The sequence below is a fragment of the Gouania willdenowi genome, chromosome 14 (genome assembly GCF_900634775.1).
Source record: "Gouania willdenowi chromosome 14, fGouWil2.1, whole genome shotgun sequence".
NCBI lineage: Eukaryota > Metazoa > Chordata > Actinopteri > Blenniiformes > Gobiesocidae > Gouania > Gouania willdenowi.
Genome location: NC_041057.1, coordinates 16,033,098 through 16,060,079, shown reverse-complemented (window position 1 = coordinate 16,060,079; position 26,982 = coordinate 16,033,098). Strand labels below are relative to the sequence as shown.

Below are 26,982 nucleotides of genomic sequence, written 5' to 3'. Positions count from 1 at the left end.
TGAATTTCAAGAGTTTTCTGGTCATCAAGCGGCAATGATGGAGAGAAGCTAACCATTCAGTTAATAGCAGAACAAGCAGGAGGAAAAGGTGACGAAATGCACTCACCATTAACAATGACCTTTATCATTTTGAAATCAATTTCCCCCCTGCTGATGACCCGGGCCTCACATCTGTACATGCCCTCATCCGTCTTCTTGATGCCATGGATCAGGAGGTGGTGGTTGGCTGTAATTTTGAAGCGCACTAATACGAGAAGGAAAAATAACAACAGTGCAGAGAGAGTGTTAAAAACATCAAAGAATACAAAACAATCATTGATGTGGATGTGTACTTAAAATGAATGATACATTACACACCCAATCCGTCTTTTAATTCTATGGATGCAGCGTGTACGTTAAATGTCACCGGGCTAAGAACTATCTCTATTTACAGGGAATCCCTTGAGCATGGCTCATATCAGATATTAATCTCATTTCTTAAGAATACGAGAAGAAACTTTTCTGCTGGAGTCTGAATGCCACGGTAAAAACATGATATGAGAGATATTTCAATTTCCGTACCTGTCTAGTACCGAGGCGTGGTGTATAACCTTAAATAATACGGTGTTCACTGAGGCTTATAATTATGTGCTTAGAGGAATGCAGGTGTGGGACATTGAACATTTTCTTCCCATCAGTTTTAAGATTTATCCAATTTACTGGGCTAACAATCCCTCTTCAGATAATCCATCCATGGCGTTACACCAGCTGTCAAATACGATGTCGTTTCATCCACGGTAAAAGCATTTGAGGTTACTTATATCTTGTATTTTACTTTACACAACCCACTATTTTCCCCAACAATAAATACAGTACACAGCTCTAACTAGAATAGTAGTTTTTGTAAAATCTCTCCATCCTTAGCACGGGAAGAGGGAAGGGGAGTATAATTTAAAAGGAAAACTACATTTCAAGATACAATACAATAAATAAAGCTTTTTAACACATATCATTAGTATGTAAAAAAAAAAAGAGCAACAATTTTACCTACCACAGCATTAATATACAACATGTATGTAATAGTATAAAATATGTTGATACTTAATAAACATAATAAAAGGTATGTATTTTGATAAAGAATATTATTAAAGTATATATTGCCACACTAAATATAATTGATTAAATTTGTGTCGAAGAGATGAAATAGTATAATTGATATTATGTACATGTCATGTACATTCATGTATATGTTTTTGCGTTTGTGTATATATGTTTGATGTGCATGTAGAAACTGTATATACAAAACTTTTGAAGAAGATATATTGAATGTATATTGTAAAAATAGTACTATAAGTTAATTTTGTGTGTGTGATATTATCTAGAGAACCTTGTTTTGTTGTGATGGGTATGTATACGGTTTGCTTCTTCCTACCCTTTTGGCTGAAGAATTAAGACAATAGAGTTTGTTCTGTTTTTGTTTTTCTGAAGACTGTCAAAATAAATTCAAATTCAAAGTCACATGGCTCTGTTGAGATTCCCAGTGCATCCTACCACGTAGAGCTGTATGATCCCAGATACATGCACAATATACAAAAATCAGCCTGTTAAAGGTACACAGTAGTTTATCGTGCATCACAAACTTGGGTTCACGGCTGCAAAAAGTTCACAAAAAGTAGTTATTGGTTTACAGGCCTGGTTACAATTATATGGGTTTTCCATGAGGTCCATTCCTAGACAAGAATTCAAGATAAAAGTTGTTCTGACCACAACACTGGGGTGACTCCAGGCTCTCCAGCGGTCATAAGAGAAGGGGTGACTGAGGTTAAAATAGTTCAAGAGTAAACCCAATCTTCCTCTGCGATTGGCGCCTGTAGGAGTTTCCTAAATAAACCTCCGAAGATTATGCTCACTTACCAACTTTTTACTATCCTTCGTTATCACGCTGACATGAGAAGACAGATTTCAATACTTTTGTGTTCGTTAGAGATCGTCCTTTGATTTACATTATCCAAATACATACAAAACTTATGCCGCAGCACCTTTTATCTTTGTCTAATGTTCCTCCAGATCCTGCAGAACAAAGCCAACAAACTCAGCTCTGGGTCATGCCTCACAGCTCAAAGCCTGTTTACTGGCAAAGCGGCTAATGTGCAGAACAAAGGCATCAACAAAGGGGAAAAGAGGGGATTTTAATGCGAGTGTAAATTTGGACTTTTCTATATCATATCCTTTACTGTTTGGTTTTGCTGGGTTTCCCACTGTGGCTCTGACACAGCACTGGAATCCGTGGTAACAGATTGAAGTTAATTACAGCTGCTTTTCTTTCAAAAGGAGCAACAACCTGTACAAAGCTTTTATTCAGTATCTCAAGGAAGTGAATGCACTCATGGGACACATGAGCATGAATATAGTAGTGAACTGTCTACTGATCAAAATAGTTGAACAATTTCTTCTAATTGATTGACTTGGCTGTTAATTGTTTTGTTTTTCTCCTGGGAACTGAGTCTCAGAGTGGGTTAGAGTCCCTTTAGCACCCCCTCTTTCGACAGTGTGTAGGTACAGGGAGCTTGAGTTACAACTCTTTTCTCCTGTTATCTTATAGGTGAAGCCCATCGTCCTGATGACCTTCCCTTAGTAAGCAATGCTTCCTGGTGCATTGTCTTAGGTGCTCTTGCCTGCGTTTTATGCTGCGTTCACACCGAATGTGTCTTCTGCAGCACCGGACGCATCTGCCGTACGAAAACTACCGCAGGATCAAAAAATGTCCCCATTTGCTTTATACGCATGTCTGAAGCGAAGCCCCGCCCACCAGTGACACATCCAACTGGGTGAGTTTCATAACAACATAAACCACCAGTGAAAAAAAGCCAGTGTGATTAGCGGCTAATGCAATCCTAGCTCAGTGCTATCAGGGTCATTATTTAATATTTAACAAATTTCACACTTTGTGTTGAATGTAGCTCCAATTGAGTGCAAAGATTGTCATGAAGTCTCTAATGTTCACATGTGGTCCATGAGGTCTAAAAACCATTTATTTTTTGAAAGAGCAAGAAACAAAAAGCAGGAAAAGGCGATGAGGAAAAGTGTTGAAAGTTGATTGGAAACCATGAGCTGGCGGACATATCTAGGAAGACCAATAGCACGACTCGACACATGGCTGGGGAAGGCAGCCCCAGGTGATGGAGTGTATAAATCAAACCTGCTCACCGTCTTTGTTGGGCTGGATTATGGAGCCTTTGTGTCTCCAAACGATGGAGGGAGCCGGTGAACTAACCACGTTGCAGATAATGTCGGCATTATCGCCTTCGTTGAACTCCTGAGGACTGGGAGCACTCTCGAAGGTGATCTTTTCTAAAAGTAAAAGTAAAGACAAATGTGAGACATGTTTCAAGTCTTTAGTACGTTACCAACATTAAAAAAACATGGATACTTACGGAAAATCTCTACATGGACTCTGTCTTCAGCCAGCTCGTTTTCGTTCTTTGCAACACACTTGTACATGCCGGCACTCTCCGTCGTTGCGTGGTAAATGGTGAGAGTTGATGAAGATTCATCGTTGCGGCTGACAAAAATGTCCGGGCCATTAGGAAGGATCTTCTCTCCTCTTGGGTCGTACCAGTCGATGTCTTTTGCATCTCCCGTCACTGAAAAACAAATTCAAAATCTCCAAAGCTGGAATGTGTATGTGAATGTCCAGGTGAACACACATGCACGCCTATGTTAAATTTACAAACTTAGTGATTCCTAAACAAAATAATGCGTTTGATAAAGCTGTAACTCTCATCAGTTAAATGTAAACTGCAACTTTTTGTTGTTGTCTTTAAAGGGCCCATGTTATGCTGAATCAACTTTTCTGTGCTTTAAACATCATAAAAGTGCTATTAAGGCTTCATACACATGCCCAAAGTGTTTTTTTTCATTAAAGGAAGTCAATTTCCCGTCTATAGACACGCCCTCTCATGAATATGCATAAGTAGGACGCAAATCAGCCTGTTTGTGTAGAGTTGCTCAGAAAGTGACTTTTCAAAGGGCAAAAACTCTGGAAAACAGGCGAGTTTGGGAAAATAAACCTCAAATACTATGTTTTTGTGGTTCTTAGAACAAATGGAGATGGGTGAAAAATAGCATGATATGGGACCTTTAAGCAAAGAAAACACTCAAATATCATAATGTCTGTAAATGAGTGAATAAGATTTAGAAAATGTCAAATGCCATCTCCCTGTAAACATTCCTAAGTTGAATCAAAAGGATTGAAAGGTCCTCATAAATAATAGATCTGTTTGTGAAGTGTTTTATTACAAGGCAGTTGCCCTCTGAATGTAAAACACTTTGATACATACATATTTTCATGGAAGAATGCTACAAAAAATAAACTTTTACATACTTATGCAATCAAGAATTAAAAACCCACTCAGAGTTCAAGTCTAGTCCTCCAAAACCCCGAAAATATTGATAATTTCTAATTTGTTGAATATGTTTTTAAATCATTTAATCATGTGGCGGAAGCAATTTATCATCTACTCAACCTAAAAAAAAAAACCCTCAATGACACTGCTCAGGATTAATTCACATGTTATTTGCATCCATGTTTGTGTCTTACCTTGACAGATGAAAAATTTCGAGTCTCCAATGCTGATCCCTCCTGCTCTTGGAATGATTTCCACTTCAAGGGAAGCTGGAATAAAGCAGAACAGGATATAAATTAGACTCGCAGTCACCGGCTAATAGTGAGAAAGGGTAAAGAACATTAATGCATGATTTAAAGTCAAACTGCTTCTGCAGCTCAAGGGGACAACCATGTTCAGGTCTACCATCAATATATCAAACAGCAGGCTGAAAGGCTTTTATGTTCTCGCATCACATTCATATTTCTCTTGTTTTTGATACCATTGTATTCTTTGTGATCCACCCCTGGGAGGATTTTGGCAGGAACAGCGTCAAAGGAAACTACAACTGCTTTGAGACGAGGAGGCCTGAAGTTTGGCCATACCAGCACGCGAGCTCCATAAACTGCACCTGCAAGATTACTTTGCAATAGAAAGTGGCTATTTTTGTTATTTAGTTCTGGTCTGCTTCTCATACAAACTCCTCATCCACCCCCCCTTTCCTTCACATGTTTACAAAGACAAGATGGCGACATTGAGGAAATCAAATGTGTCTTATGTGCCACAGAAATATACAATCTGCAGAGATGCCGGAAACCAGTTTTTCCGAAAGGTCGGAGCAGCTCTAATCCCTTCCAGCTTCTCCAACAACAGCATATGGTGCAACACAAACAGTGAAGTCTATCCAGCCTTGAATTGAGTCGTCATTGTTGTGAAGAGGGCATAGAGAATATAAGGAGTAAACAGGCTTTAGTATTTGTGCAACAGAATCCATTAAGTTTATTTTTTTGTGTTTTTTTTTTTTTTTTTTTTTTCTTTGAAATGTGACATGTGGAGACTTCGCCGATAAGTGGCAAAGAAGGCAAGTTGCGACTGTGAAGTAGAAATACCAGTGAATCGTGATGCGGAGCTTGACGGAGCGATCCTGCTGAGCTTACAGCATGTTGCCACTTCACACAAATGAGTGAGTCGCTCTCAGCTCAAATCTCACCAGGAGGTTCGCAGGAATAATTGGTGAGATGTGCCATTCAAAGACAGGTAGGCCACCATCTTTGGAGAAATATGTAGAGGTTGACGTTTCATAATTCAACTCCAGTCCAAAAATATATATACTGTATATTTAACACATCAATGACAAAGGAGGCGGTGTCACAGCGGTAGCTTTTGTGGCTCTTTTTAGACACTTGCATGCATCAGTGCGTGACTACAGCCCTGCTAAAATGCTATTATGTGGTAAATGACGGCAGCATTTGGAATTGTAAAAGCTGACACAGTGATTGAAGCTTTAATCCTACTTGTTCATAAGCCGAACATTTGAGGTGTGCTCTTTATAAATCCCAGCTATGAAAAGTTCATCCATAAAGAATCCAGGGCAGAGTTTCTACAACAATCTGCCACATTAAGCTGCAAGAGTGGTTGTTTGTTAGCTTTTAAAGTGCTTCTGTTTAAAGCAGCCCTTTCGTTGAATTATGTTAAAAAGGTTCCATCCCATGATATGATCTAGATATCAATGCTATTGCAATTACAGAGGCTAGTGTCTCCCATTGCAAGGTAAGAAAAATATACTGTTGAACGTGTAGTTTCCCACAATAACACAACGGCAACATTTCAATTGCTCTGTTTTATTTAGAGGGTTTTACATCCAGACTCAACAGCTTAATATAAATAATTCTCTAACAAAACAGCCCATACATAGTTTATATGTTCAGGTTTGGTTTTGTGTTTACTTGAAAATTCATATTTGTCTTTTGGGTTTATTTTTGTATTCATTCCAGTGGTTGGTTTGGAGGTTAGGCTTTGGGTTTTCCTTTAGCAAGCATTTTTAGGAATTGTTTAAACTTCTATTGTTGTCTGGAGGTATTTAGGTTAATGTAGTATTTTACTTTTGTTGTCTGGTCGTCTAACTTGTTTTAGTCAGAAGTGACTTTGTTGGTTTTTCGTTTATTATATTCCAGATGTTTACCTGTGGGTTAGGTTTCGTTTCTTGGTTTTCCATACTACTAAGTCCTGTCAGTGTACGCTAAGTAGATGAGCAGGTTCCCTTGCTCCCTCCTGTCTCCACCAAGGTGTGCCCCATCTCCTAATTGCCTCGACTGTACTCTTTAAAGGAGAGTTTGTTTGTTTGCTCCCTTTGGGTGGGCTTAAAACTGAGTGTGGTGTTTGGTTTTGATCTTAAATGGACTTTGTTTTGACTTCACTCTCGTGGCCTTCTTCGTGTCATCTTCGCTTGAGTCCCATCTCTTGCCACAACTTGCCCTATAACCCATCAACTGGTGGCAGTTGTCTGATTAACCTTTCCCAGCTAACGTAAAACAAGATACCCTAAATATAGTAATTCAAGAGATCTACTTTATTTTGTTTTCATCATGTTGTTTAATAAAATTTAGTAGAATATTTGAAGTTTTTTTTTTTTTGCTGGTGTTGCATCTACTACTTTGCCTTTTATTGGCCACAGATTCAAATAGATTTACTGGTTCCTGTCTCAATGTTATTGTGCAAATCCAGAGGTTTGTAAGAAGGTTCAAATTATGTTCAAATATTAAAGATTTTTTAAAATAGTCTAACATTATAAATTGGTGTTTTGCATGAAGAGATGTGTGTGTGTGTAATGGTAATTTCACATTGTCCCTTTACTTTGAATTCCATTTCTTTGTAATGAAAGTTGTGTTTTCACACATCGATACATTGCCCTTTGTTTCAGGACGTGTGTATGCACTGGAGACATGAGAAACCACTACCAACAGTGGGTTTGCTTTTACGAGCTGGAGGTAGATACAAAGGCAACATATCCATTTCCATCCCTCAGCAAGTAAGATCACAGATACCGTGCTGCAAACTCTATCCATGCCTGCTTAGGCGGGGTGAAAAAGAAAATCAACTGATCATATCTGCTACACTAAAGACAACAAAATGAGTTCAGGTGGTGTGGGAAAGAGAGCAATTCCCACAGCTATTTCCTCAGCATATGCCTCTAAATGGCCACTTGTGTAGTGTCTCCAGGATGAAGTGGTTGTTGAATCTCGTGCGTCAAGCAAAAGTGTGGCCTTGTATTCTCGCTGAGAGCGAATTGAAAGCTATAAAAAAGAAAGTGCACGACGGGCAGGTCTTCAGGTTTAATCGCTGAACGAACTCCAAGCAGTAAATACTGAGTTGAAAAACAGACTGAAACCAGCTTTCCCATTGTGATCGCCAAACAATGTTATTTCTTGAGGCAGAACTTATGGGTAGCAGCCATCTTCATGTGACATTTTCAGTCATCAGTGGCAAGTAAACAAGCAGCTTCTGTAGGGTTTTGAAAAGTAGAAAATATGGCTGTAAATGTGATGAAATGCGTCTAAATGGTTTTCTGTTCGAGCTCGATAGAGATAATGCTTGAGAGGACAGTGAAATATCACATTCTAGTGAATCCCAGGAGGGAAATACTGCATTCACTGACATATCCAGACAGCTTTGTTGTAGCTCAAATAGAGCTTTCAAAATGGTGAGCTTTTGTGATCTTTACAACAGTAAGACTTGTTAGTTCGTTCTCATGACGGAGTACAGCAAGCATCAGCACCGTTTGATATGTTCATCCCTGGAAATGACGCTCAATGACAGGATGATGCACCGAGGACCAGCAGTTGACAAACAGGTATATCCTCCTAAGTCAAGACTCAAGAAACTCCCAAAAAACAGCCAATAAACAAGCAAACATGACAGTGACAGTGTCTTCCTCTTTGTGATAGTTCTTTGTATCCCATGATGGGTTAGTGTTTCAGTCTATAAAACAGGAATCACTTAAATATGCAACTAGCTCTGAGACTGTAAAATTGTATTGATTCTGCATATAAAAGCTATTTAACTAAAGCAGAGATGGCCAACATTGGCCACATGTCTCTATTCAAGTGTTCTTGTTGTCCTATTGTGTGTTTGTTTTGGGGACTGCACAAAAGTGAAAAGAGGGACACATGTAAGCCACTAGTTACCAGTTTTGAAACTAAATGTGCTCCTAAATATTAAATGTACACAAAATTAGATGTGCTTTGTTTTTCTTTCTTTTGCAACAGTGGCACCACTGTTATCTAACAGCACTTATCATAAATGCATTACACTGAATATATGTATTGAATATCCATGTGTAAGTGTTGGTAATGGTCCGTTCCTGTGTGTGTGGACAATGTGATGAGTTGGTATCCTGCCTTGTATTACCATTAGTCAGCAAAATCAAGCTCTGTCAATAATAATCCTGGCGAAAGTAAGTAGATGTAGAAAAAAACAATGGCTGGGTAAATGGATATCTATGTGAATTTCATGTTAGTAGGGAAAGTTGTAGAGGTGAAGAAGCAGGTAGACAGATTGGAGTAGTGTGCAATGTGGCTTATTTAATGTAAAAACACATCCCATTCAATAACATACAAAGTATGTATATTTAGCAAAATGTAGTTGTAAATCAAATAGGGATGTAACGATTAATCGTAAGGCAGTTAAAAATCGATTCATAGGTATAACGATTCACATCGATGCTGTGAAAATTGAATCGCAGTACTTTTTTTAACCAGCAGAGGGCGCTACCCAGAAGTGTTGGTGGCGAGCGAAATCTGCTAATACTTTCTTTCTGGCCATCTTCTACTCTTAAACATATTCATAAATGATTCATTTAGCAGCGAAAGAATATCTGTAATATCACGTGAATATCTGTAAAAGTCACGTTTTTCTATTAGCTCTGTCTGCAAGCATAGCATCTCTTCTTCACTGCAAAATATCTGCATGCCAACCAACCACTGGGTTACCAGCGCCCTCTGCTGGTCCAAACAAAGATCTGACCTAAATACAGTGTTAAGGCACAAAATACATTTTCAGTTGCACTTTTAAAAAGAACTATTATTCAGTTTTGTATTGTTTACTATAGAACCAGAATTTAAATAATAAGCTTCTTCTTCATTTGTATTATTCCTTTATTTATTTCATTCAAGATTTATTTTTAGTTAAATTGCATTGTTTTGAATAGTTTATCAAGGGATTCTTTTGACAATGAAAAATAGTATAGTATTTTCCCCAAAAAAATAAAGGAATATTTTTCAGTCATTTATATACAGTCCCATTTTGTAATTTTGTAATCGTTACATTCCTAAAATCAAACTAAGTTAAAAACCAACCAAAATATGTGAAACATTAACCAGGTGGACAGATGGAACAATACAAAGAGCCAGCAACTGTTTAGAATCGAGCCTTAAAGAGTAACTAAACCCCTGCTTTCTGCTGACCTGCCACTAGGAGGGAAATTCAAAATATGCATTGATTATGGCTGTCACTTCTGTAGCAGTAAGACACGCCCACTCTGGCTGCCCAGCGCAGAGAAAGACGGTAATACACACATACCGAGTTCATAAGCTGAAATTTGTCACTACAACCACAGGCACACACAATCACTACGTGAAACTCACGCACAGCCTTACAGACAACACTCAAACAGCCCTGCTCTCCCACCACCTCGCACACATAGCGATAAGACGGACAAACATGTCCGCGCACACGCAGAGACAGACGGGAATACACTCATAGCGTAGATGTGTCTGTAAATACACACGTAGCTTGATGAACCCTCTGCTTAGCGTAGAATCTGCTCTTTATAGAAGCACAGAGTCAAAAACAAACCCTCCCCCCTCCTCTCAGCTTTTATAGGAGGGGCGGGGCCAACAGTGAAAGTTGATGACGCAGGGGAATCTTAAAGAATCCGTTTCAGCCAATAGTAAAATTCACTTGTAATAGCTGGCGTTAAACCATTAGAGGCCAGTATATCTGACATTTTACAACTAAATACACAAAATTAAAATACTTTTACTAAAGAGTGGGACGAGGATTAATAAACAGCACTGTAAATACATATTATTCAGCAGAAAAAAGTGGGTTTGGGGTTTAGTTACTCTTTAAGTAAAGAGGGAGTGTAATCAGGAGATCTGGTACTACACGTGTGGGGTGATTCACAGGGATTAGACATTATAGTCTCTTGACTGTACATTCAACCACTAGTTTTCTGGGAAAAATGCATTTAAAGGCTTGATATTGTCTCAAAACATGCAAATGAGGGTATACAGTCAGTGTTGTATGCATAGTATATGGAAATACATGTTGTAAAACCATTTCCGTTTGACTTTGTTAAAGTTAATTTGAGAAAGTGAAAATAAAAAAAAAATAAAAACTTGTCATGGAATTCCCCTCTCTTATCATGAAGAACACATAAAGCCATCCTGAATTTGTGTTACTTCAGCATTGTGGCATCTCGTAAATTGTGCCGCTTTGTAAACAGGGTTCGGATAATTGTGGAAAGATTTATATGTTTTAATTCCAGGCTCAAATAAATGTAGGATTGATTCGCAGAACCCTCAGAGATACACATATGTCTAGTTAAGTATCACTAACATAAAGTCATTACCAGCCGCTGCCAATAGAAAAATCAGGATGTTGTTGTTTTTGGGGGTTTTTCACCTTTTTTATGATTTTTTTTAAAACATTTTTAATGAAAATTATTTTTGTCATTAACAAGCTGAGGCGATTGAACCTGAGACTTGTTGCAATTAGATTAGCTCAAAAACTAAAAGGGCGTGATAACCGAACAATATGTTATACTGTTGGTTCCTCACCACAAACAAACGTTGGCATTTTAATTAAAATGCAACACTCGCAAAAACATTAAAATCACGGCACCCACTTCATTTATCTCTGTTTCATCAAGTCCAAGCTTGTTTTTTATTGTGGCTAAATTGCCCTGTCGTCAAGTATTGAAGGATTAGGGACTTTGGTAAAAGCTTAAAGAAGCTAAAAGCATGAGTTAAAACTCCCTGATTATACACACACACACACACACACACACACACACACACATTGATTGGCCAAGACATTTGCATACTAAAGTATGCCCACTGTGCCCACCATGCGGACTCTTTGTTCGAGTTATTAATTTGCCAAAGTTTAAAAAGCCCATTTAAACCTTTCCATGGTAAGCCCAGAAGCGGTATCAGCAATGGCGCATTAATTTACCACTAAGTCTTCTGCACTTTGAAGCCTGTGAGGTTTTGGGAACCAGCGACTAAAACCCCAGAGTCACAATGAGGCCTCTCCTTTCTCCTGAGAACGGACTCAAAGTCTGCTACACTACACACTTTTACCAATTTACCAGCATAACTTGCCTCCATGTATATTTAAATGGGTCACATTTTCATCATCCCCTCTTTTTCTGTAAATCTACAGAGCAAAACAAAGTAGAAAGGAGTCAGTTCTGCTCGGTTTAAAAGCTCCAGTGTAAGGCAGCTTCATCCCCGTCGTGGATCAGCAGGTTTGCATGCCTAATTGGAGCCTGGCAGCCGGGGATGACCGCCTCTGTTACAAGAAGGCTACCACAGTCAGCTGTTGGTGTTTAGCATGCAAGTCATGTCAGTGCAAGCACACACAGTATCACACAGTGCTGAAATGTCACATACAGTACTGTGCAGAGCTGGTTACTAACCCCTGGTATGAAATAAGACGTTTGTCAGATATAACATTAATTTAACGCTTCTTCTAACGCATTGTTTCTCTAATGGGGGTACGTGATGGCACGACAGGGGGTATTTGAGAGAGAGAGAGAGGAAAATTAACAAATGAAAGCATTAAAAATATGGAGTTTTATAATGTTAATTTTTAGTTAAAAATTATAATCACACTGAATATGACCAGCAATTCACAAAAAGACAAGAAAAAACACACAAAGTGAAAGAAAAATATACTGAAAAATAAAAAAAACAAACAACAAAATGCACAAAATGATACCAAAAACACACACACTATAAGAGAAAAATACCATTACCAGCAACACACAAAACGACAACAAAAACAAGAGAACACACACACTGAGAGAGAATAAAGAACTGTAATACAAAAAACACACAAAATAAGAGAAAAATAAACTGAATGATAGAACAACAAAATGCACAAAATGACACCAAAACCAGACAAAATGACACAAAAACACAAAATGATGATAGAAATGATATTGATTAAAACATTAATTTAAAATACAAGGGCCAATCTTGGTCCCACATCAGGATCTGTAGAAATGAATCTAATCAGGAGGCACTTATTTACAAAATAAGATTCTTTAAAATGTGTTTTATCACTCATTCATTCCATCTTTATGCTCTAGAGTGTTTTTTTTTTCACAGAATTCTGATCAAAATGTTGTAGTCAGACAAAGGGGGTACTTGAGCCCAAAAAGTTTGAGAACCACTCTTCTAATACATGAGTACCACAGGTAATCATCCACTTTGTATCATCACTGATTAGCTTATAATGTTTGATTTTCTCCCTCTTTCTGGTCACAGTATATTCTAAAGCGTGTCACTCGGTCATGAGTCGCCACAATATCAACAAGTTTTGTTGCAACGTTTATTTGCTTTATTCAGGTGAAATTCTTGACTTGGGGAGCAGGGTTACAACTACACTTTCAATTACATTTACAGTGACCAGCATTTTTTCCCAATTAAAATTAAATTACAATCATTTCATGTCCTCTGAAAGTCAATTGCAATTATGTTCTCAAATACAATGAACCATAATTCCCGAGCACTAATAAAAGTTGAACTCTCTTGCGTTGGCTTTCTTTTAGCATCTCTTATGATAATGGGTCCTAAATAGCTGTAAAATACACTAAAAACAAATATCTATCGTATAATTTCGTTCCTATCTATTGGTTATCTCGTTTTGGCTTCCTAATCAATATAGAAAATATAGGTTTTGATATTAATGGTGTGGGAATTTGAGCTTTTTGTGTGTCAGTATACCCCAGATTTCAATGTTATTAAAATGTGGAAAAGTTTGTTATGAAACATATTTTAATAATGACCTACATATGTGTAGAACTGTACATAAAGGTGTAACGTTGTTCCCTAGTTTTGTGTAAAATTATAATTGACATTTTTTATAGAATTTTCACGGCAACTACAATTAAAACGTAATTATCTAAACTCATTACAATTTAATTATGATTAATAAAATTACAATGACAATTACAGAATTGTAATTAAATATCAATTACGTGATTGCATTTTTAATTGACCCCTGTCTGGATGATCTTAATGTGCTGTGGTCGGACATACATACATACATTGAAGACCAATGATAGTCCATAAGAGTGCCGTTACATGGGTATATGTTTTTTTTTTCCTTTTTCTTTTTTGTGATTTGTTTCGCAAAGTGTCAAAAATCTAAAAAGACACCTGCGCACAAGCCTCACTTAACAGCTTCCTCTCCCCAAGTCCGCATTTTAAAGTAAAGTCAAGTCTGCTTGTATCCTGGATAATAAGAGAGGAGCATCTCTTCAGATTCCACAGACACTCCTGAGCTCTCAATCTTACCTCCTTAGAAAACTCCTCCTCAAAGTTCAGGCGTTAAAAATGACTATTAACACCAGCACTCAATCACAAACATGCCCTTCCTGATCCTGACACTGGTGTGTGTTTTCTACCTAAGGTCTGTCACTCTGAAAGCATTTTACCTCTGACAACACTCTGTAGGGTCTCCTGTGTGTGCCGCAGCATTTCCAAGATATATTAAAGTATATACTGCATTTGTTGATGCTTCTGATGATAATCTCACTTTCAATTTGAAATGGTTCCCAAATCTTTCCCTGGAAGTTCAATTTATTGAATGTACGGTGACATCAACAATAATTTGCATACATCCAAATCAACAATTTCCTGGTTACTTGATATAAGATAAGATAAGATAATCCTTTATTGATCTCACAATGCAGAAATTCACTTGTTACATTTGGCATAGGATCACTCAGGGTGTGCAGAATATACAAAAAATGTGCAGACAGTTAAATAGTAAAAAGAGGTATCTTATGTACAGTAAGTAAAAGCAAACATCTTGAGGGGATGTAGTTATAACAATTAGGAAATAAGAATAAATACAAATGGAATAAAACAGACTATACAAACTAGAGTATCGAGGTGCAAAGTTTAGAGTTCTAGTGCAGGTTTTCTGCTACTAACGTTATACAGTAATCGTGGCTATACCAGCCTGTCTTTGCCCAATCTCGTTAGATCTCAGTAGATAAGCAGGTCTGGGCCTGGTTAGTAGCTGGATGGGAGACCACTGAGAGTACCAGGTGCCACAGTGGGGGACAGTCGCTCTAGTGGTATCTGTCATTGTGTCGTTGGGCAAGACACTTTATGGGGGGTGGACCATTCAAAATTCATGCGCACCAGTCCATCGAACGCGTACCCTGCGCCTGCACGTCTGACACTACATCTACATTTCCCATAGACTTACAATGGGTACACGGGCACAATGCACAAGTCACGTCCGCATATGTCCGCATACACTTTAAAGTGTATGCAAACATACGCCACACCTGGATGACACCGAACAAACATAAATACATTAGTCACACGTAGAAGCAGGTGTGGCATGAGTGAAGCTACAGTGGTCGGGCGTGCTTCACTATCTAACACAGTCTTAGCGTGTATGCGCTTGCAAGTCAGTAAGCATGTGTGAGTGAGTATGGGGGGTGGATCCATAGCTTACTGACCTGCATGTGCCTCCACGCCGAGCAATATTTTTTTTTGTTTACATGTCACGCAGACGGTGCGAGATAGCGTAGCGCGCCTGACCACTGTAGCTTCGCTCACGCCACACCTGCCACTACACCTGACTACTTTAATTAGGTAAGTTTAGTGCAAGGCAGGCAGGTACACGTGTGATGGACTGGTGCGCATAAATTTAGAATGGATTCACCCCCCATAGACACTTTATACACATTGTCTAGTATGAATACAATGTGTGAGTGAGTGTTGGTGGTGGTCAGAGGGGCCGATTGCGTCCGTCAGTCTGCCCCAGGGCAGCTGTGGCTACAATAGTAGCTTACCACCACTAAGTGTGGAGTGAAAGGATACCGCCTTAATTCTGTAAAGCGCTTTGAGTGTCTTTGATAAAGTGCTATATGAAATCTAATGCATTATTATTATGTATTTCTCATTGTGTTATTAGGTAAGCCGTTGTTAGTCAAACAGCCACCCACAGACACAGGAACAAAAGGTATTTGTAAGATGAATGAAAACATAATTTCTAGTTTTCCAAATCCTCCAACACACACTATTATAAGGTTGTATTTTTGTTTAGAACTAAATGCAAATTTAGGAAGCAGTCTAAAGGTCTCCAACTACCGGGCTGTGCATCAGTTCTAGTACGTAAAGCTGAATAAAGCTTGAAAAACTAACAGTATTTTATGTCTTGGTGTTTTTATTTTGCTCACAGCTTTTATTAAAGGATGGGGGTGATATAATACATAATTGTACAGATGGTTGTAACCATACAACCTTCATTGGGATGCTGTGGTCCATGATTCAGTATTCAACCCAAATATCAGCTCATGAATCATTATTAAGAGTCTTACTGACCGTAAACTTGTTATTTTAATGTTGATACAAAGATGAATGGAAAATGACGTATTTTACACAAATGTTGTACATTTCTCTGCACTAGATGCTCCACTCAGCCCCCTCGCAAAAGCACTAACGGCTTTGAACAAATTGTTTCCAATTTCTTCTTCAGAAGCAGACAAATTAGCCTTTCAGGAGCACTTTTCCAACTGTCTCCACTACTTATCATGAACCGCCTGTACTTTCAGGCATGCACAAAACAATAAGCGTCTGTTTTCCATGTGCCGTGTGTGGGTGTCAGGCCTTAATCAAACTGACATAGCCGTGTCAGCTCCTCAGCTCCTTCCCCTTTACATCTTTCAGTCAGTCACCAGCTCGGCTTTGTCAGGATTATGGTTGTCGCTATCACCACCCTGACAACCCCCACCTCCTTCCTCCACCCCCCAATCTCTTTCCACCACTTCAGCTGTCATCCAAGTGCATTGTAAGTGGAGAGTGAGCCTGGGTGAGCATAAATGTGCTCATGCAGTTCAAAGGTCTGTCCTTTGTCTTTTTTTCCCCCCTCAAACCAAATGAAATACATTTATATAACCAACTATTCTATTCTAAAAATACCATTTTTTCTTGTAAAAGACTAATGGTTTACAAATCCCTATAATTTGTTAAAATGTGTCATATTTATGGGCAATTTGAACAGAAAGCTACAAGTGAGGCAGCAAAGTCAAGGCTGGGTGCATAAACCCTGCAGAGAATATCACATGTACCTGTATTAAAAAAAATTGCTCCAGGCATGCAGCTATGCGTCACCACAAGGTGATGAAGTTTACTTCTACCCAAAGCAGAGTAGTTTTTTCCTGTCATTGGATGTGAAATGCAAAACTCCCCCACTCCAGTGGGACACATTGAAGAAGAAGTGATGGGGGTCATTCAGAACTGCTGGGATGATTCATACAGGAATGAGCATATGCAGAGCTGCTCCTGGGAACCATGCCCAGAACTTTGACATCTTTACCATGTGAAATCACTAAGGTACAAACAAATGTATGGAGCATCTTCAATAATAATAATACAATATGGCTACGCAATCATTCTCAAAGACTGCTCTTTCTCCCTTTATACCCATTAAACAGCTGTACTCGTACACTCACCAAAATTACCTAATATTTATGGTTGATACAACCCTCTTTGAAATCATCTCTGGTGGGGATGAGCCAGCTGGGAGATCAACCACTCGGTGACCCAGTGGAGCCAGAACAAGATGGTGCTCAACACTTTCAAGAGAGTGGTGATGGTTGTGGCCTTTAAGAAGAACACTGCCACAGTAATCTTGTAAATGGATCCGGGGGCCATTTTCCACAGCGTAATAAGGACCCCTGGGTCCACACTCGTACCCGTCAATAAAATATTGACCCCTTCCCAGTCCATTGGACCCCATATTTTTGGCACATTTTATATGGAGGGTCCAAATCCTATGTCATAGAAAACAGACCTTGACACTATAATGCACATCAAATACAAGGTACAGTTTCTATGTCAAAGGAAATGTACCTAGATAATACAGATAGTCCATTACCTACGACCTATAGCAGAGGTCGGTAACCTTTATCTATCAAAACGCCATTTGGACCCATTTCCAAACTAAAGGAAAGCATTAGGAGCCACAAACTCGTAATCAAATTAGGAAACTCCTACAGCGAAAACGAAGTTACATTTGTGTATGTAACAAACAGATTTTGAACTCTAGAAAAACAGACTGGGTTAAAGGTTATCTTTAAATAAAATACTATGTCCATTTGAGTCCTTCTTGTACTTAAGAACAAAAAGACAAACTTCAGTTTTATGGTCACAGTGAAAATTTGTAGGTTCGAACCCTGCAAGGAGAGTTTTCTTGAACATTTTATGACACCTACGCTAGCTTGAGTATAAAAAAAAAGTAGTCAAAGCTCCTTCATGAGGTATGGCCAGGGTAATCCCCAAAAGGTGATCCGGTGAGGTTTAGGTTATATGAACGGTGTTCGAGTCCTATCCGGTATAGACCCAATCGCAGTCTACGCCATCACTAAGATGTGTGTGAGCATTGTGGAAAAACAAGTACTGCCTCGGACTGTTTACCCAGCATTGTCGACATCACACGAGGAAGTTTAACATAAATCTAAAGCTGAGCAGTCGCATCAAAATGTCAGGTTGTTGTGTTTATGGTTGTTCAAACCAAAACACTCAACAGCGACTTAAGTTCCATCGCATACCAAGGGCTCTCGGCCGTTTCAGAGCCACCGAACGCAGCTTTGGCTTCAGGCTGCCATACAGGTGCAGTTTGTAGTGTGTATGTAGTTCTCCGCTTTGTTGATTTGTTGAATTACCCATGCCTTATACATCTTAGTCTTCTTCCCTTGCCTTTGGCTGGGTAGGATTTCAGACTTTAGGACACAAAAATCTTCATCAATGTCGTGGTATCTCACCTCCTGTACATGTCCGTAGTCATACTCATCAACAGATTTGTATGCTTGCAGCTTTTCTCTTGTGTACACACTAGGGTTTTCAACCAAATATAAGTACATATCAGACCACTGAATATTGGGCCATTTACTAACGTCATGCTCCCATTCAGTAACTGTACAGGGATCTGGGAGCCGCTTGCCATTAGTTAAAGTTAGCTTTTTCAAGTAAGCTTCGCAATCTTTAACTGATAACGCACCAGCGTAGCTTGAAAGACCTCCGCTAGCCGCCATGCTTCTGTTGCCAGGATGCGTGCGCAGCCGTCTGTGTTTACTAACAGTAAATGGGTGTATAGATTCCTCTCCAAGTAAAAATAGACACACCTGTGCCCTATAGAGTATGGACTATTTTTTTTGATTGAGTTATTATTCTTTAAGTCACCGCAATAACCACATTCCAAAAACATGGTACTGTTTTCATTGTGTATGTACTTTTTCTACACATGTACTATAATTCTTCAGTTTCTTTTTTTTTGTATTAACATTATCAATGTCCATGTTTTTTTAAGAACATGAGCGAGTGCTTTGAAGCAGATATTCTTGTGTAGGAGTCGATCTATGATGACCATTTTTGATCACTACCTGTTGTTTTTTTGTTTTTATTATTCATATGCAGTTGTGTCGTTACAATTAAAATTTCAATGCAAATATTGAGCGGCGGTGTCCATCTTTCTATAGACGGGGTCCCAATAACATAGCAGAAAAGAGGAGGGGTCCAGATTCTATAGACTTCACACCGTAAGAACAGACTTTTCCCTCTGCAGTAAACCTTATCAACAGGCACAAATCCCCCAATGACTCCTCCTAAAACTGTCACTGTTCAGCTCTTCTGTTTTCATTACAAACCCCATTGTTTACACTATTTTATAGTGTTGATTTTTCCCATGTTATTTATGGACCAACAGCACCAAGATAAATTGCAAAGACATTTGGCAACAAAGGCTTGCTTTTTCTGAAAGCAGGGTGCCTAAATGTTATTGCTGATTATTGGACATTTTTACGGTCTATGACTTAAAATGATTTACATCTTCTACAACACCCACGTTTACTATCGGTATCAATAACACTGCATGCACTAATAAAGTCTGAAGCTTTCATTAAGAGAAAAGTATCAACATCTGAATTGTTTAGGCCGTGCAGTGGCTTGTCTTCATATGATGAGGTTTACAGTTCACTTTCAAACACATTTCTGGCTACGTTAACAAGTCCTTTGGCCAACAAAGGAATGTTCAACGTTCTTTTGAAACACGCTCATTTTGCTTTTAAAAACAGAAGTTCAAGAAATAATGATTATTCATTGAAGGAAAAAAGCTTGGCCCTTGAGCTTTTTCAGTCTGTGCTCCATATTTCACTGACCCTGATGATTCCACTAGTTTGGTAAATGGGATCACAGAAAGCACTTTTTATCCTTTTGAATCCAGGTCTGACCTGAATGTGCCCGAGTTGCAGTAAATTAACTCCACAAGGTCTTTGTGTCTCAAGGTCAAGTCTCTCGGTGCCTCATAATTACTACCAACAATACAACAGAGGCTGAAAAAGGAGACGTGGAAAGTATTAGTGGAAAAAAAAAGCTAAGAAGGATTATAATGAACGCATTTAACTGGAAAAAGCTTTGTGTGGCAGCAGATATATATATTAATATATCTTATAATTACCTCTCATCTCACTACAATTTAGCAACTGCAGTACTGGAATACCTGTAGTCTTTGTCTAGTCTGCTCTCAGCTATTAGCTTTAAATTATTTTAAAGAGTTCTTTTTTTCAACCATTTTATGTAAAAGAATAAATGTTTTCAAGCATTTCACATACTTGACGTATGCCCAGATGTATGTCTCCTACTTCTTTTTCTTTTTAGTTATTCAGCAGATTAGGGGTGTCAAACTAATTTTAGCTCAGGGGCCAAATACGGACCAGTTTGATCTAATGTGGGCCAGGGAAAAAAGCTATTTCAATAATAACATCCTCTTGTTTGCATTCCCACGTATAAATGACCACGTATAAAGTACGTAAGGCACCAACAATATTCAAGCAATAAGTGACCGATATCAGTTGCAGCAGAAACTTCACTTTACATTTCATCAAATTTGTCTATTTAACATGTTTTCTTGGTTCTTTTTTCCAGACATTAAGTGTAGGAGTAGATGTTGTTCTTTACTCCTACACCTAATGTCTGGAAAAAAGAGCCAAAAAAAATCTACAGTAGTAAGAAGACACGATGAACGTTTTTGAGCAAGTTCTATTTAGTTTGCAGAATTTCCGTGAAATAATTTGATAAAAAAGGCCAGATTTTGGAAAAAAAAACAGTTCTTTCAACAATTTGTGATTACAAATGACTACAAATATTGTAAAGTTTGATTGATTTTGTGTATTTGGAGGTTCTGAGATATCTAAAACTAAATTAGCTGGTAATTTACACAACTATTCATGATATCTCTGTCATTTTTAGTTTGACTGGCTAAGCCGCATTGGTTGCTCTAAATGGCCATATTTGGGCCCCGGGCCTTGAGTTTGACACATTTACTGTAGATAGAATCTCTGGCCTGGGCATATAAACAGTCTAAGGCAGCAATGTGTCCATCTGACCAATAATTGAACTTTTTTTGGCTCTTAGTTTCCAAGATTTCCAAACAGTTCGGGGGCTCGTCAGGGATCTCAATATAACATAATGTGAGGTATGTGTCTGTATTTGTTTGACCCAGATGCAAAAGAATCATTTCAATAATTATTTTGAAGTATCGTTAAAAGAAAAGCTGTAATTTAAAAAAAGCAGCTAATGCACAGTGTCAGTAAGCAAAAGGAAAAATATGCTGATGCACTTTATAGGTAAGCAAAACCATTTTTACTCATTATTTTAGCATCACACTTGTTATAATAACATACAGTTATTCAGCTTTATCTATAACAAATAGGGAAAAACAAATGTGCTGCATTTTCTGTGACACTACTATTCTTTTGTGGCAATTTATTTATTCCTTCTGCATGCGCAGAGACTCGTGTGAATACAATTACAGGACTCCTCTTTGATTTTAACTAATGAGGTCAAACAGGATGACCCACTGCCCCCGTCCCCTTTCTTAATCCGACCCTGAGGTAAGCCTTGCTTTTTTTTTAACTAATCACCGCTGATGCACAGAAAGCTCTATAGCATAATGACAACATCTAATGTGAGTTAGGGACCCAGAAATGGATTGTGGACAGGTAAACACAAACATTACATAAACAGTTTATAAAAAATCTGAACATATTTCAATTTTCAATATTAGAAAAACATATTTTTTACACTTGACTGTAACATTTTACACTGTATACTATACACCACCTAATATAATTATACTGAAACGTATCAATAGCCCCCTGGACTATGGGTACGTTTTCCGGACCTTTTCTATTCAAGAATTTTTCCTTCCGTTTCCGTGGGTTCGAATCCCACTTTTGTCATAAATATATATATTTTTTTATTTTAACATATTTAACAATGCAAATTCCACCTTTATAAATACATATACAAAAAAAAAAAATAAAACATTTCAGGGTATTTCCTGGGTTAGGGCTAAAATAAAAGGGTTAGCGGGGTAGCTAAAAATAAACATCAGCTAAAATAAAACTGACGGAACTTTAAGTCATGTGGTGCACCTATCACGTCACCTAAACTGTCATACGTTTCCGTATCAATAGCCAAGGCCCATAATAAAAATAAACATCATTCACCTTTTTATCTTGAGTAGCATCTTTGGGCTAACACAAATAGGGGCAGATTTACTAAAAGTTAGCGGGTGTAAAAAGGGGCAAACGTCACTACACGCACTGATAAACGTTTTAAGTGCGCACAGTCCATTTAGTGCATTTGCCACTGAATGTGTAATATATGCGGATCAGCTGCGGGGAACCAAATATTGGGAGGAAAAAAATGTAAATACATTAATGCAGTACGCGACTTCACATTTATCAAACCTGCGCTGCCTGTTTTTTGCACATAAATTTAATACCTCCCAAAGGTAGGTGGGAACTCACAGAGATGAGGCTGCAGTGAATATTGCCAGACGACGCAGGGGAAACTAAAAAAAAAAAAGCCAGATGTTTAATGCTCTAGTTAACCTTTCTGGTATCAAAATTAATGGAAATAAGACTATATTAAAAGCCACCGAGGGAAAAAAAAAAACCAGTGTAAACTGTTTGTGAGGTACAGAAAAAGACCCATCGGTGGAGGAGACGAGTGCTGTACGTGGAGGTCATCTGTGCACAGAGGAGGAAATTATCTGTCATCAATCGATCAATAGAACGGTTTCCAGCCTTTGCAAGGAAACCAGTGATGGGGACTGACGGAAAGCACCTATCATTTATAGTTATTTTGTTACATGATCAAATGCTTTGTGCTTTCTCCATGTTAAATGCACAAGATGCTCATTAAATAAGGGCGATCTCCAACCACTTCTGCACATGATCAATTTGCAGATATTAAATAGATTTTCTTTATCAAGTGCAATATATAATTATTATTAAAAAAAAGCTTCATTTTAGAGAATAATTTTCACTATAACGCTAGTTTTAACATACTGAAGTGGATTCCATGTTGATAATGTCCAGACTCTGAGTTGTCATTGGTCATATACAGTACTTGAAGGCAGCATAGGTAATTTGTGTAGGTCTTATTGTGCATTCAAAAGACTGGACTAGTTTGCAATGGTCACTTTACTGATGGTTTTAATATATTGATTTCTTGACCAAAGAATATTTAAACTGTACAACATAAAATCTAGGTACTGCATGTCAAATTGAGTACTGAAAATACTTGAAATAATATCTCAGATTGGCAAAATTAGATTATTTGTATTATTAATATTTTATTTTAGAAAAAAAAAATCTGTGACATTTTCTTTCCAGATCTCTCCGGAAAGCAGTGACTTTTGGAGACAGTTACTGTGTTACGGGCCACCGGCTTCTTCTGAAATGCGGGGAGTGACTAAATTAAAGATATGAGAGATCATTTCTGGCAGCGAGGGGATTATATAAAACTGGCAGAAATAGAGCCTGCTCCAAATTTTGCTGCAGGCATCCCCTGAGAGCTTTGCTTTGGGGTTGAGTGCTTTTTAAAATCTACTTGCTAGATAAATGCAACAGTTATATGCTGGCATGAGTAGTGGACAGATAATGTACAAAATACGTGTTTCTTGATTCGCATTCCAAGTTGGATACAGGGGATTTATTTTGGAAGTTTACTTTAGGCTACAATGACTGGAATAATCCCAGCCTTTCCATATTGATCTCAATATACCGCATGTTAAAGTAAATTACTTTGAAAATGGGATTTTATTTACGCGTAGAGATGCGCATCGTTAACCGGTTTCATTTGGGAACCAGTTCTTAGTCAAACAATTCTTTGGAATCGCTAACAAAAAACCCTTCAAGATTCTGCTATCGGTTGTTCCACTGTAAACAAACGCACCCAACTTGCAAATTTGCAATGACGTCTCACACACACACACACATACACACACAACCTGCTGCAGAGCAGAGCAGTGAGATGAGCTGCTTCACACGATGCTGTAGAAAAGGCCCCAAAGTTAAAAATAAACAAGTACTGTTGTTTATAGAGGTGTTCTTTATCTATGTCTGATGTGTGAGGAATATGCTATTCACCGCTGTTAAAGTGTGACTACTAGGGATGTAACGATTCACTCAACTCCCGATACGATTCGATTCACGATACTGGGTTCGCGATACGATTCTCTCACGATTTTTTCATTTACAAAATGGGACTGCAGACAAATTTTTTTTTTTGGGAAAAAAACTAGAAAATACTGTTATTTTCCTTTTATTTTTCATTGTCAAAAGAATTCCTTGATAAACTATTCAAAACAATGCAATTTAACTAAAAATAAATCTTGAATTAAATAAATAAAGGAATAATACAAATGAAAATGAAGCCTATTAATTTAAATTCTGGTTCTATAATAAACAATGCAAAACTGCATAAAAGTTCTTTTTCTTTTAAAAGTGCAACTGAAAATGTATTTTGTGCCTTAACAATTGGACTTTAAAAAAAAAAAAAAAAAAAATCATTGCACTGATTTACATCATATTTGTTTGGACCAGCAGAGGGCGCTGGTAACACAGTGGTCGGTTGGCATGCAGATATCTTGCAGTGAAGAAGCTATGCTAGCAGACAGAGCTAATAGAAAAACGTGACTTTTACAGATATTCAAGTAATATTACAGATATTCTTTCAGTGCTAAAGGGGTAATGAATCATTTATTAACATATTTAAGAGTAGAAGGCAGCCAGAAAGAAAGTATTAGCAGACTCCGCCCGCCAACACTTCCGGATAGCGCCCTCTGCTGGTTAAAAAAGTACTGCGATTCAATTGTCAGAAAATCGAGGTAAAGCAAGCTGCCCATTACTGGAACCTCTAGTGTTGTGTTCAAGAACAGTATTACTAAAAACTATTTGTGTATGTATAGAAACCGGAGATTTACTGCTCATGACTGACTTGAACAGCATAAGTGTAATAAAAGACAACCTATTGGCAACAGTAAGCCATGAGAGGCAGGCATGCATATGGATCACATTAGATCTTAGTGGGCAACCCAGTACTAACCGTGCTGCCCTGTTCTGGACAACCTGGAGCTTCCTGAGTTCACCACTGACAGCAGATGACCACATACGTCATGTCTAGTTAAAAGCATGTTTCTTTATGCACTTATAGCGTAGTGTTAGGATGGTTCGTAATGTTAGTGTGTATCGTTGTTGCTAATTCAGTGACAGAATGTAGTAGCATTCCTGTATATTTCACAATAAAAGCAGCCTGCTGGTTTTGGCAGTTATGGGATTTATATGCTGGCTAACGTTGTGTGATCATGATAAAAATTAGGTTAATTTATTTTCCGAAGCCAATATCCACTTGACTTGTGGACTCATTTGAGTATTGTTTGTTTATTGAGGATTTATTTAGGTATTGTTTATTCTCAGCAGTGAATAATTGAGATTTATATTAATAAACCTGATATTTATTTTAACAAAGCAGGTTGTATTCTTTTCTGTACGCATGTACTACTCGTTTTTCAGCTTTTTCAGCTTTCGGATTGATAAGCAGGAATCGATAAAGCATTGAAATTGCTAAATCCTTATCAATATACAGTACTTACATGTCTGTTCAATTAATTGTTTCAATAATTGTGGACCTTGTAAATTGTTTCGTGTCTGCACTTAGGGCCCCCTAGTGGCCTGGGGTGCTAGTTCTCTGCCTTCAATGGCTTCTGCGTGTTGTATTGTTAAAGGTACACTGTGTAACTTTTGGTCACTAGGGGCGTTAAACCAGTAACTTTCATGCAAGCGCCCCCAGTGGCCACAAGCGCCGCAGCACTGTCGCAAAAATCAACAAACAGTCAGTCGGGCCAGCCTCCCTTGTTTTTTGATTGTGAATGCAGACAGTAGTTGACCTGTAACTGTGGGATAAGGATTGGCTCTAAGGGCTGGGCTCGAGCCGCGGCTACAGTCTATGGGCTAGAGTATGGGCTGGAGTCCCGGCGCTCGCCCTTACAATATAATCCACATTTTAACTGAACTATTGCTGCAATTAGTGCACCATTAACCCAACACAAAACTACCATATTGTGCTCTTTTGGCTGTAGACAGAGGCTCGCTAGTTTCAGGTGACCACAGCAATGGCACCGGGTCGGGAAATGCCCGTATCTTATGACGTCACGTGGGAACTATATATATCCGAGCCTGTGGTCACGTGACTGCCATAAAGTGAAACGTTCTCCAGGCTTTCACCAGGTCATGTACGGTCCGTCTCCTCCAAACTTACATAGTCGGTATTTCAAGAGTGAAGCCCCTCTCTGAGCATTGATACTGTCAAGCGCTGTATATTGGCCTAAGGAATCATTTAAAATAACTCATATGGGTCAACTCTTTAGGTAAAAAAGTCCACAGTGTGCCTTTAACTCAGAAACAGTTCTTTAATTGTTAGGGTTAAAACAAAACAAACAATAGTGAAGGTGTTGTAAGCCAGCATCCTAATTATAATTTAGAGGATTGAGATATCCTGGTGAGTATCCGTGGAAGAGATCTTTAAATATCCCCTGGAGGGACTTTCTCTCTGAAATCAAGCAGTGTGCTTCAGCGTAAGAGACCTTTACTTATTTAAACACTTGTGTTAACAATACCCCTGGAGCGAGATGTGCTTTTGGCCATGTTCTTCTTTGAAATCGGTCATTTTCCCCAAAGTACTGCAATTAATTTGATAGTGACAAATGGGCGTTTTAATCTGCTTAATACGACACTTCTATGCAAAGTGTCGAAAGCTTGCATGTATGGCGGAAAAGGAAACGACTGATGTCCAAGTTAATCAAATATAATTGGGTATCGGAAAATGCAGCGGAACGGCCTGCGATTGTGTAACAGCCTCTGGCCTATAGTTCTAGGAGTGAACGTCTTGACCTGCAGACTTTCAAGCAGCAGAGAAGGAAATGAATTATCTTGCCATGTTGGGTTGGCAAAAGCAGA

General features: G+C 38.3%; 1 protein-coding gene across 10 annotated transcripts in view; it reads right to left on the bottom strand.

Moving 5' to 3' along the window:
* ncam1a (neural cell adhesion molecule 1a) overlaps positions 1-26,982 on the bottom strand; it is a 298,057-nt gene that overhangs the window by 79,556 nt on the left and 191,519 nt on the right. For all 10 annotated transcript variants that reach the window (XM_028466134.1, XM_028466136.1, XM_028466137.1 and 7 more), the window contains exons 2-5: positions 4,580-4,654; positions 3,414-3,623; positions 3,187-3,330; positions 107-244 (exon numbers count right to left, since the gene is read on the bottom strand). In XM_028466134.1, the coding sequence (XP_028321935.1) occupies positions 107-244; positions 3,187-3,330; positions 3,414-3,623; positions 4,580-4,654 (567 nt within the window). The remainder of the gene's footprint in view (positions 1-106; positions 245-3,186; positions 3,331-3,413; positions 3,624-4,579; positions 4,655-26,982) is intronic.